The sequence below is a fragment of the Balaenoptera ricei genome, chromosome 13 (genome assembly GCF_028023285.1).
Source record: "Balaenoptera ricei isolate mBalRic1 chromosome 13, mBalRic1.hap2, whole genome shotgun sequence".
Classification (NCBI taxonomy): Eukaryota; Metazoa; Chordata; class Mammalia; order Artiodactyla; family Balaenopteridae; genus Balaenoptera; species Balaenoptera ricei.
In genome coordinates this window covers 89,968,778-89,982,092 of record NC_082651.1, presented here as the reverse complement: position 1 = coordinate 89,982,092, position 13,315 = coordinate 89,968,778, and the positions used below count along the sequence as shown (strand labels likewise).

At 36.1% G+C, this 13,315-nt stretch overlaps 1 protein-coding gene across 1 annotated transcript in view; it reads right to left on the bottom strand.

The window, feature by feature from the left end:
• The window catches only part of SMC6 (structural maintenance of chromosomes 6), a 78,316-nt gene that overhangs the window by 41,749 nt on the left and 23,252 nt on the right, over positions 1 to 13,315 (bottom strand). Inside the window, exons 8-15 of the mRNA XM_059942172.1 lie at positions 11,988 to 12,089; positions 8,431 to 8,550; positions 8,230 to 8,328; positions 4,866 to 5,012; positions 4,519 to 4,607; positions 4,176 to 4,340; positions 3,587 to 3,765; positions 2,309 to 2,513 (exon numbers count right to left, since the gene is read on the bottom strand). Coding sequence (XP_059798155.1) covers positions 2,309 to 2,513; positions 3,587 to 3,765; positions 4,176 to 4,340; positions 4,519 to 4,607; positions 4,866 to 5,012; positions 8,230 to 8,328; positions 8,431 to 8,550; positions 11,988 to 12,089 — 1,106 coding nt within the window. The remainder of the gene's footprint in view (positions 1 to 2,308; positions 2,514 to 3,586; positions 3,766 to 4,175; positions 4,341 to 4,518; positions 4,608 to 4,865; positions 5,013 to 8,229; positions 8,329 to 8,430; positions 8,551 to 11,987; positions 12,090 to 13,315) is intronic.

The following is a 13,315-nucleotide window of genomic DNA, read 5'->3' as shown; positions in this document are numbered from 1 at the left end:
GGATGAGAACGTACAGGACGATTTGAGCAGAGGAATGACATGGTCTGACTTTACTCTGGCTGTGATACTGAGAGTGTGGATGGAAGGGAACCAGAAGCAAAACTCACTTGAGATATGATAATGGCGTGAACCAGGGTGGCACTGCAGAAGTGTTTAGATCCTGGATACATTTATAAAGTATAGCCAGTAGGATGTGGGATGGCAGAAAGAAGTCAAGGATGACTGAGGTTTTGGCTTGAGCAACTGAAAAATGGAGATGGGGATGACTAAAGGAAGAGCAGTTTTTAGGGTGGATCTCAGGAGTTTGGCTTTTAGCTATGTTAAGTTTCAAATGTCTTTTGGACATCAAAGTGGAAAATATAAATTGAATGTATTATATTCTGGAATTCAGAGGAAAGAGCCCAGCTAGAAACATAATGTGGTGATCATCCGTGTATGGACTATATTTAAAGCCATGAAACTGGATGAGTTCACCCAGGAAGTAAGTGCTGGGAGTAGGTGCACATGGAGAAGAGGTCTGGAACACTGACACTGGAGGTTCCCAAATGAGGAGAAATAAGCAGAAGACATTAAAAAAGAATACCTAGAGATTTGGGAAAACAAGAAGAGTGACATCCTAGGGACCAAGTAAAAAAAAGTGTTTCAGGAGGAATTAAACGATCAACTGAATCAAATACTGCTGGTAGGTCAAGTCAGCGAGGAGGAAGGAAGGACGACAGAACCAAGCCCAGCAAGGCTCACTGGCGCCTGGACAAGAGCTGCTCTGGTATGTGATGAAGCTATAAAAACTTGACTGGAGTAGGTTCAAGAAGGAAGGGGAAGAGAGAAATTAGTGACACAGACAACTCTTCTGAGAAGTTTTTCCTGTTAAAAAGAGGCAGAGAAATAGGATAGTAACCTTAGGACAGAGTTCAAGTGGAAGTAAAAACAAAGATAGGAAAGAATAGGGGGTGGGCGCTCTAGAAACATCAAGCAGTGTCAATGAAACAACGCAGGGAGTGAGCGGAGAGAGGATAGGGAGCCCGAGTCTGAGAGGGAGGGGACGTGGAAGGGGACTGTGGTGAAACATAGGCTCTGGCCAGTCCACTGAAAGCACAGGTTTCTACGCTAGGAAGGAGCAAGTATTTTGGAGCAGGCACAGGCCACTGCTAGGCAGGGCTGCTCCCACCAGCTTGCTCTAAAGCACCCCGTCACAACCAGCCCTTCCTTTTGCTCTACTTCCCTGGGATGCACTTCATATTTAGTTTATATCACAATTAGCTGCCCGCTGAGAGATGCTGTAAAATCAGTCGAGGAAAACTAAAAGTAGGAAGGAATAGTAGCAATAATGTGTCAGTAATGAGACGAGGAAAGGACAAGTATGGAATAGGCTCACTAAACAACATAACGTAGAAAGCCTAAAGAGGACGGGAGGGACACAGGAAAAACCGCACATCAAATTCCAGGCGAGCACGGTGAGCCTCACTGGTAAGAGGAATTATAAGACAAGATGATTTGATGATCCTAATTAAGCTCAGAAGAAAGCTTGAATAAACACGCGATTTCCAAAGCCAAGTAAAAGGAAAAATACCACAATCAAATTAAATATAGAAAAAACATGCTTAAAATGAAGGGCATTTTTAATGTTTCCAAATATAAGGCAATTGAAAAAAGCAAAAATTGGATTTATAAGAAAAAGTGGAGTGGGAGAGAAAAGAAATTTTAAAACAATCTGTTAATAGGAATATAAATATATAGGAATATATATATATATATAGGAATATATATATAGGGATATATAGAGAGGACTATATATATGTAGGAATACACACACACACATACATGTGTATCTTTAAAGGTAAAGTGATTAGCTAGCCAGCAGCTAAGAAAGAAGGCAGTTTGGGTATGGTGCCCTTGAGAAGGTTTGTTAGGGTCATTAAAGAAAACAATCACAGCTCTTTATGGAATCTGTAAACCACCTAGAGCTGAACTGTGAGTAATGAGCGCCCAAGTTCTTCCGTACACCCTCCCTCTGAACGTGGCCAGGTCTGCACCATTCCCTTCTTCAGTACAATTTCTAAGCCACACAATGTCTATTTCCCAGTATGTCTCCCAAAACAAAGCTCATGTAAGGACCTCAAAGGCAGGGAGTATCTCTCATTTATCTATGTATCTCCAATGCCTAAGATTCAAGTTAAAGACGTGGCCTGATGGAATTTTACAAATCAGTAGTGTAGATATGGTTAACATTAAAAATGTTTTAACGTCTTTCTGAGCTTGCACGTAACGAAGCAAAACCAGAAACAGTATTTAATTACTGATGCCTTACCTGTGTCTTACATCATACACATCATTCCGAAACTCAGAAACTATTATCTGTGGCCGTGAGGTCCCTGGTGGGTAAAACCTTTTCATCAGTGCCTGAAGCACTCTTTCATCAGCATGATTATGGCAACAATAGGCTTGCAGAAGTCCTTTTAAGCAAGATTCAATAGCCAAAGCAAGCTCAGGGTCCCGAAGATGAATGCAAGCTCCTAATAGTGAGAGAAAATTATTAAAAAGCCCATAAATACTTGAAATATTAATGTAACTGTCTTTTTAATAGTTCATAAATGACTTTAAAATACTTTCATATGAAGCAGTTTAAATGATATTATAGATCTTATTTTAATCAAATGGGAAATACCCCATTCCACTGGATACACTGGGGAGAAAACCCACCAAATCCTGTGAAAAGCTGTCTCGCTCTAATGTAAATCAACAGTATTTTTCCTACGTGTATATATATATAATACTATTCCAGCCTCTGAATGGTGTTTTGAAAATCAAGCCAAAAGGGTTATAGACTCTTCACTATTTTCTGTAAAACTGATTAATATTGAAATTTTAGATTTAGAGAGGGAAAAAAATACCTCATCTATTGAAATGGATCCTGGTATAGAGGTACATATCATTTAAATGAAGAGATATTACTACAATACTTAATACAGTACATAATACTGTACTTATACAGTACTTTACTAAAAAAGTATATTTATATTTATAGCATCATTTTCACCTAATGATGTACAGAATTAGAGATAACTCCTCAGAACTCAATTGATTTTTTTTTCTCATGTATATATGAGGATAACTAAATAACCTCAGGCTTATAGCTGAAAGAGGACTTAGAAGTAATGTTGTCCAACCTAAACAGAAACTTTAAAAGACAAGTCATTTTATCAAGTTTTACACAAAACTCAGGTGATTGGCCTTTTAACTATATCTTGATATCACTGAATTTTCCTACTAATCAATTACATGCAAATTAGTTCATTGATTTATTCATTCAGAAAAAATATCAAAACCAGATTATTCAACTCTATAATAACTTTTCCTTTTCCTAAGTTCTCTTTCTTTTGGCTTTTTTATGCTTAAAATATACAAGAGGAAAGTTACAAAGTTTAAAGTGATTTTATCATTATTTCTTAAAATATGTACAAAGTCTACATATAACTACATGGTTGTTCGATAACAGCGTTTTAAAATTATATTCAACAGACTCCTTCCTGAAAATAAAAATGTACTTCTAATTTTTATTATACCCTGACTAATTGGTGACAAATACCTAAAGGGCCTACAGGTTTATAGGTAAAATGCCCCCGTCTGTAAGCATCATCTATGGCTTCCAGAAGAGCTGGAACATGAGGGCCAAATCTTTTCAGTCGATCAGTTTTACTATCTTTCAATTCTTTCAGTTGCCTCTGATTATAGTTCAGTGTATTCTTCACATCTAACTCTTCTCTCCTACAAAATACAAGTGGAAAAACAAAACAGATATGTGATACAGTTAAACAGAAATACTCAGTCTTTTCCCCTAATACCTGCATACCAGTGAATGACACAGCTGACCTAAAAACTAAAAGCGGATTTCTTCATTTGAAAACAATTGTGTTACCAGGAAAAAATAGTCAGAAGACCTCAAAACTTAGCATGGAAAAAAAAAAAATGCAATCGTGACGAGGACTAGAAATCCCAGAAACTGTCCAATTCTACAAGTTTAAGAAGTCTTATTAGGAAAGTGATTTTAAAAGATCCCTTATTATGCGGAAGAAGAAGAACAACAACAAAAAAAACATGCATTCTCTTTTCATATGAAGAGGAAAACTAGATGATTTTCAAATAACTGAAAAAAGTATAAGAATGTGGACACTTACTTAATTCTGGTATGTTCTTCTTTGTCCTTTTCTATGGCTTGCTGAAATTGTTCGATCTCTTGATTGATGGAAATTTCTTGATCCTGTAAGACCTTTACTCTTTCTTTTAAACAAGATATTTTATTTTGCCTTTCCAACCGTTCAGGTTCCAAAGACTGATCAGCACTAACGGTAAATAATACAAAGTGGAAAATGTTCAATGAAAAACCTAACATTTAAAAAACATAAAGCAATGTGATAAAATTCCTTTAGCAATAATACAGAAAATAAAATATCCCATTTCACCTGGATTACTTTATTACAAAATGAGGTAACTATGAACACTGCAAAGTAACTACCTTACCTTTTTCTCAGTTCTTCAATTCTTTTGCAAAGCTGCTCATCATCTTTCTTTAATGCTCTATACTCGTTTAGGGAACGGTTGTACAAAACCTAAAAAAAATTAGACATACTTTAGTAAAATGAAAAAACAAATACCCCATTCAAGACCACTTTTGCCAAATCGTCAAATCAGAGGTTGAATATATGCAGAAATATATTTTTAAAACAACATACATATATGGCCATATGAAATCATTACACATTTTAAAGTCTGAAAGCAACACAATTACAAAAACCTCTACTTTTAAAAATAAATGAACAGTATTTATAGTTGATATGCAATTTTTAATACTGGAAAATTTCTCTCACCTCAGCTTCATTATAGGTCCTTTTCTTAGAAGTAAGATCTGCTTTCAATGCCATACATTCTGGTGCTCGTGCATTTGTCTCTTGACTAATCTTTTCTAGTTTATCTTGAATATCCTTGTATTTTTTTTCTGCTTCATCAAGTCTGACCTTTAAGAAAATAACATTGTTGGAGTATATTTTATTTTTCTCCAATAAACAGAAAAAATTTAAAAATAATTATATATGGTTCACATTTCAAATAAACTTAATTTTGCTCTAACTAAACTTGAGACATTAATTAGGTAAACAAACATAATTATATAAAGTGTTAAATATGTATTTTTTTAATTGAAATATTGTTGATTTACAATATTATGTTAGTTTCAGGTGTATAGCAAAGTGATTCAGTTATACATATACATAGATATATATAGATAGGTACATATCTATGTATCTAGCTAGCTAGCTAGCTAGCTATTCGTTTTCAGATTCTTTTCCATTATAGGTTATTACAAGATATTGAATATAGGTTCCCTGTACTATACAGTAAGCCCTTGTTGTTTATTTTATATATAGTGGTGTGTATACATTAATCCCATACTCCTAATTTACCCTTCACCCCTTGCCCCTTTGGTAACCATAAATTTGCCTTATATGTCTGTGAGGCTGTTTCTGTTTTGTTAATAAGTTCATTTGTATCATTTTTTAGATTCCACATATAAGTGATATCATATAATATTTGTCTTTCTCTCTCTGACTTACTTCACTTAGTACGATAATCTCTAGGTCCACCGATGTTGCTGCAAATGGCAGTATCTCATTATTTTTTATGGCAGAGTAATATTCCAGTGTGTGTGTCTGTGTGTGTGTGTGTGTGTGTGTGTGTGTACCACATCTTCTTTATCCATTCATCTGTTGATGGACACTTAGGCTGCTTCCATGTCTTGGCTATTGTAAATAGTGCTGCTATGAACACTGAGGTGCACGAATCTTTTTTAATTAGTTTTCATCTTTTCTGGGTATATGCCTAGGAGTGGGATTGCTGGGTCGTATGGTAACTCTATTTTTAGTTTTTTAAGGAACCTCCATACTGTTCTCCATAGTGGCTGCACCAATTTACATTCCCACCAACAGTGCAGGAGGGTTCCCTTTTCTCCACACCCTCTCCAGCATCTATTATTTGTAGACTTTTTGATGATGGCCATTCTGACTGGTGTGAGGTGATACTTCATTGTAGTTTTGACTTGCATTTCTCTAATAATTTGAAATGCTAAAATGTATTTTAATTCCACATTTAGCTTTCCAATAAATGTGCTATCTTCTGGGGATACAAAGATATAGTAACAACTGTCTTCAAGTAACACAATTAAAGGGAGGTAGACACAATTTAGCAGAGAAACAAACATGCAAATAGATCATGCAGTTTGGACGCAATAATGCTTAAGTAGGGTACGTATATTTATAATTGTGAAAGCACGAGGAAGAATTTATAGGTCTGTCAGAAAAAGTTAGGAATGCCTTCAAAGAAGCATTTGAGCTGAAACTTGGAAGATTAATCAAAATGTACCAGGAAAAAAGCTGGGGAAAGGTGTTACCGGGAGTTGGAAAAGCATGTGGAAAGGCATTAAAACCATTTTAGGAATTAAAATTATTTCTGGAGCTTGAACTGAGAGGGTAGTGGTAGGAGATGAGATGAAGGGGTAGAAGGGCTCTGAATTCCATGATCAGCTTACAACTTAATCCTCTAGATAACAGGGAAACAAGATACGAAACTATATGTAAATCTATAACGAAACTATATGTAAATCTATATGTACAATCACTTTGGAAGCACATGGAAGGCAAGGCAAAGGGAAAAATTAAAGGAGATGATGTCAGTAAGAAGTTAATGTAATGTTCTGGGACAAAAATAATTAGGGACCAAAATGTCGCACTGAAAATAGGAATAGATTGGAAGGGACAAATATGAGAACTATTTAGATCAGAGATCAGCAAATTTTTTCTAGAAAGAGCCAGATAGTGTATACTTCAGGCTTTGTGGGCTATAAAGTCTCTGTCACAGCTATTCAACTAGAAATGCTAAGTTTGAAGTGTCTGGAACATGTAGGTAAAGATGGGAAGACAAATATTTGAACCAAGTGCTCAGGATAAAAGTTTGATTAGGAGATACAGATTAGGGAATCGTCAATATGTAGGCTATTTAGGAAACATTATATAGAATGGTAGTGTAGTTCTGTTATTAAGACATCAGTAGTATAATCTCTATGTGTTTTATAAAAATTGAAGTTGGTCTAGGTGTTATACAAACTAAATAGAATTCATCTATCTTCAGTTTAAATTAGGTTAATACAAGTTTAAAGTCTGCTTTAGACACTATTTCTTCAGAAACCTTCAATAGTTATTCTATAATCAATAAACAAGCATAAACTACGTGAAAGGTTTTATGTAAGACATGGTGGGAAGGATATAAATACAAGATAGTCCAAACCCTCCAGAAATTTACCATTTACTACATAGTCTGGCCAAATACTTAAGTAGAGCAAATAGCCACAGAACTAAATATCATCGAACCTCAAGATTTTCCTCTCCCCACTTGAAAAAAAAAAATGAGTGTTTATTACTAAGACTGGATTTCACTTTTAGATTGGGGAGTATCTAAAGAGGAAAGCAACAAGGTCTTCCCCTATGACAAGCTAAGAAATGAAGCTGAGAAGAATTGAATGAAAATTTCAGAATATTCTCTCAGAAATGAAAATCTAAGGTGAGAGAGGTGGGTGGGGTTGAATTTCCATTTACTACCTGAAGAGGGAATAAGAAGTTCAGCCCAGAGATCACTAAGTAAATGTACTGTCTTCACCATTTCTGTTACTTTTACACAGTCATCTATTACCTTTCACGGATTAATGTCATAACCCTTAAAAGGAAAAAGACTGACCTGCTTATCTTAGGGGTAGACAGGAAAAAGTAAGGTGGGAAAGGTTACACCCTGTACTACAACTAAGCCTGGGAGCCAGAAGCTCGTAAGCTAAGTAGAACAAAATACTAAGATGTAAGTCAGTCACACTGAGTACACGGGGGCTCCTATAAAGAAAGAAAAGGCTAGGAGATCTACTTCCAGCATGACAGCAGAGAAATTCCACAGTGGTGGCTGTACAACCTTGTGAATATACAAAACAACCACTGAACTGTAAACTTTAAATGGGCGGATTATATGGTATATGAATCATGTCTCAATAAAGCTGTTAAAAAGAGAATGGCAAGGTAAATATAAAGAGCGGGTCTGCTCTGTGGTACAAAGGTCCATATGGAAACCCTCAACAGAAAATTACTCTCTTTATTTACCCCTCAACCAACTTCTACCTCTGTATAAAAAAAATATAATTACCTGCTGTTCTTCCGTTTTCCTCTCAAGTCTAGCAGCACGATCTTCTCCAATTTTGATGTTATCTCTGATAGCATTCAGTTGTTTTTCAATTTCATTGACCTAAAAAGAAATTATACAGAAAGTCACATATAAGACTAACTACAACCAAGTATATTCTGTATATTACAAATATGTGTGAATAAGTAATTAAGTGAAAATTACCACTGCCCAAGCCATTTCATGTTTCAAGTATTCCAGATTGGTCTTCATTGTACCTAAGCCAGCAATACTTTGAAAACGTTCTTCCTTCTCCAAACACTGGCGCTTTAGTTCAGTAAGTCGCTTAAAAAAAGAAAAAAGAATATATTTCTTACCAACATTGAAGAGACAAGACTTTCTGCAAATGTATTTCTTTTGAATACTGCCTAAACAAGTACTGAAAAAGATGTGCTAGGAAATGACTTAATTAAAGCAAAAATAAAAAATATTTTTGGTTCTTTGGTATACTTTTACTAAGTGCAATCATTTTGTTAATTTCTGCACTATAAAAATGACCAGATACTCTTCAAATGAAGAAGAGCAAAGGAATAACAGTTTCAAGACCACACAAGTATAGACAAAACTCAGTGTCTCATTTTCTCTCAATTCCCTACCTGACAGACAGACTGGACTGTTCTTCTGGGCGAAGTATACCCAGGATCCATTCCAATGATAATGGAAGGCTCAAAAGGAATTTATTTCTAAAAATCAAATGTTACATTTTTTCTTACCCAAGTTTTCTCTTAATAATTAATCAATAAAGCAAAAACCAACTATAGTGACGTATGAACAGCTTCTAAAGCTGCACGCCTGGGTAGACGGCCTCTCCTCTTCATTCATGGTTTCCAGGTTCAACTAGGGTCTTCACTATGGAGCTTAGTGTACTTCCCTATCCAAGTCACTTTCCCATTCTTCAGGATTATTTCAATCCATTATCACTCTCTTCAAACCTCATATAACTGCCACCCTAATCCCTTACTCATTCTCCCTGATGCTTATTTCACAGAACTCAGAAGCTATCAGAAAGAAACCGTCTCCAGTGTTCAACAACCTTATATATAAACCTAAAGCAGTCTTTTCCTCCTGCTAAAATGGAAGAGGTGGCTTCATTATACTTAAGTGCAGTTCCTATCTCTTACTTAGATCCTACTCACCCCCCTTCTGCCTTCTCAAGAGGTCTAAAGTAGTTGATTTTTCATCCCATCTTTTTCATCTTTTTTCCACTTAATCCTCCTCACTGACTCCTTTCCATGACCACATTTAAAACTTTACTTACTTATCTTTCCAATTTACAAACAAAACCACCAATATCCACCCCTGGATACCACCTCTTCCTCTAAAAGCCATCTTCCCTTTCCATCCAAGTTTCATGAAAATTATCTCTAGCTCTTCAATTCTCTCTCTGGTTTTCAGACCCACAAATCTGGCTTCTGTTTTCACCACTACCCTACCTGTCCCACAGAACATTGGTCCAAACCATTTCAAAGCTCTTCTCTACATTACCACTGCCACTACCCTAACTTACATCATCCTCATCTGTTTGGACAACGGTAATACCTTCCTTAGTGATCTCTCTGTTTGTTCTTTCCTTACAGCAGTTCACTCTCTTCTGCAGCAGAGTGATCTACTGAAAATATACATTTAATCAAGCCATCCACTTTCATGTGTTGTACTGCCCTTAAGTTTTACAAGGTCTTCCATCATCTGGCCTCTTAACTCTCATGCTTGTGTTCTCCACTTTAGACAATGTAGAATTCTTTCAGCTGTTTAAAACCACCACATGCACTCTTGCACAAGACCCCATTCATGCTTATTTCTTGGAACACACTTCCTCACTCTCGCCATCCTTTGCCTGGTATTATTCACCCTTCAGTTCTTACCTTAGACATTACTTACTTAACAGCTATACCTCTCCCACTGCCCCTGCCTTGCCCCTAACCCCTGTTGCCAGTATCCTATTAAGTGCTTTTGCACAAACTAATCTTTAACTCCTTTAGTAGTGCTCCCCATAGTCAATTATCCACCATCTGCTTTCTGCTGAATAGTTAGGTGTATGACCCCAAGAATCCTGGTACGTATTTGTCATTATATGGTCATGGCCAAAGCACAATGCTAGCAGGCACATGGTAGGAACTTAATATTTGATGGCTGAATGACTTCCAGTTTCTAATCTTCACATTCTATTGCTTTTTTTTGACTTTTTCATTTGTATCTCCCACTGTATCCTTTTTTGTTGGCTTGGGGTTGTTTGTTTGTTTGTTTGTTTTTTTAATTTGTATTGAAGTATTGTTGATTTACAATGTTGTGTTAGGTCACATTCTACTTCTTAAAGATTAAACTATTCAAATCCAGAGCTTATTTTGAGAATATAGCGCATTTAATTAATTAGGAAACAATTTCCTATCAAGTGCATATTATGCATAAGCAACTCTGATACATGATATGGGGACGTGCTTCTTAAACTTCATCAACAAAGTATCTTCAGTAGCTTATGACAAAGTGTACCATGAAGAAAGTGGGTATTTAAACACCAAACTGTCTGAAGCAAACAAGTTTCTTCAAAGTCCTGATTTATTGTTTTTAAAATAATAGATGTTAATATATACTATGTACATTTGCTTGAATATACAATATTTCCTTTCCCCAATAATAACACTGACACTCCAATAACTTTGATACTGCAATAACACTGATACTCCATCATCAATTCTGTGGTTTATAGTACATCCTTGCACACTATCACACACCTCAGGTTTGAAGAAATAATGTGGGGAATAAAAATAAATATACTCATCTTTGCTTTTTCAGTTTTCACTTAATGAACCATATAGCTATAAACCCAATTTTAAATATGTATGTCAAAAACTTGAAGTAAAAAGGTCAGTGTAACAGCTAATAAAGTTGACTTGGGTCAATCATTAATACAATTCTATCTCAAAAGAACATGCTAAAAAGTTGCTGAAAGCAACTGACTGTATAAAACTGACTAAGTGACAAAAGAAAAAGATACAGAATCATACAAAAATTGGTGGCACTTAATGTACTGGATGAACAGCTGAAACATAAGCCTTATAACTCTGAGGTCTCTGATTATCAAACAAAGGTTTGCTCTTCAAGAATCAGAAGAAGAAAGTACAAGAACAAACTATAGCAGATGTAAAAACAAATCTAAGTAAAAAAGTCACATTGGCTTGAGTGATTTCAAATTCAAGCACATTCACATGGCTGCCAAGCTGGTGAATACTAATGTGACAGCTGCTACCAAGCTATCAGTGCTTAAAGAATGTTAACATTTTACCAATGTAATGAAAGAGTTATCTATCGTATATAATTATAAATGCATATTATGTTTAATACCAACTTGAGGCTTGTGCTTATTTTCCCATCAAAAGAAATATAGTTTTTAAACTACTTCCAAGTGGGAATTAGTGATATCTTATTGTGGAACCAAGGGATAAGTATGTTAGATACTGCCCTGTCCTCTATTTTATAGCCTCATAGAAGAATTAAGATATAGACATACCCATTATTATAAAACAAAAAAGTAAAGGCTAATAAATACCCTGAATGTAAAAAACCACACTTGTTATAGCTGATAGAGTACTATAAAAATGTTACCAGTTTTATATAGATATACATATATAGATATATAGGTATATAATTTTACAATACCATTTACCCGATAAGTACTACAGGAATTTGACTGATCTCTAAAATAACTGCATTAAGTGTTTACAAACCTCTTCTCCTTGATTTATCTGCTCCTTTGTTCTTTCTTTTGTTTCCATGATGTATGAATAATCTTCCTTCATTTGTTCCAGTTGGGTTGCTTTCATAAAGAACTATATCAACAACAAGAAAAACACAATTAGGAGTTTGTAAACTTCCACGGGACTATGAAAAAAAGAAGAATTTGGTCTCTAAAAACTTTTAGACCAATTATGTAAAAAGACATTAAAAACATACTTAAGCAAGTAAATACATTGGGTCTCCGTTGCTGCACGCGGGCTTTCTCTAATTGCGGACAGCGGGGGCTACTCTTCGTTGCGGTGTGCAGGTTTCTCATTATGGTGGCTTCTCTTGTTGCAGAGCATGGGCTCTAGGCACACGGACTTCAGTAATTCTAGCACACGGGCTCAGCAGTTGTGGCTCGCGGGCTCTAGAGCGCAGGCTCAGTACGTGTGGCGCGTGGGCTTAGCTGCTCCATGGCATGTGGGATCTTCCCGGACCAGGGCTCGAACCCATATCCCCTGCATTGGCAGGTGGATTCTTAACCACTGTGCCACCAGGGAAGTCCCAGTATCCTTGATCTTAATGCATCATAATATTTTAGCATAGGGAATACCAAAACCCATTCAAAAGTCACACTGTAAGCTGTAGTAGTAGTCATATATTTTGTTGGCTTTTAAAAAAGTTTTAAATAGGGGCTTCCCTGGTGGCGCAGTGGTTAAGAATCCGCCTGCCAATGCAGGGGACACGGGTTCGAGCCCTGGTCCGGGAAGATCCCACATGCCACGGAGCAACTAAGCCCGCGCACCACAAGTACTGAGCCTGTGCTCTAGAGCCTGCGCACCACAACTACTGAGCCCGTGTGCCAGAACTACTGAAGCCCACGTGCCTAGAGCCCGTGCTCTGCAACAAGAGAAGCCACCGCAATGAGAAGCCCGCGCACCACAACGAAGAGTAGCCCCGCACTCGCTGCAACTAGAGAAAGCCGGCGTGCAGCAACAAAGACCCAACGCAGCCAAAAATAAATAAATAAATAAATAAATAAATAAATAAATAAATTTTAAAAAAAGTTTAAAATAATCTAACATTTAAAAGTTATTATGTATGTTTGGGCAATCATTCCCTTGTACTTCCATTAAGATAAATTTTAGAATTCATTCTCTTTCAGAATTAAAAGCAAAGAAGTTAAAGCAAGGATTTACCAAGAAAATTATACTTCTGTCTTACTTAACAAGTTCCTAAATTAGTCCTACAACATTACTCTAAATAGCGACTTAAAAAAATCCTCGATATTTACTATGTGACCAAGATTAATGTTCAGTATAGATGTTAATCTATA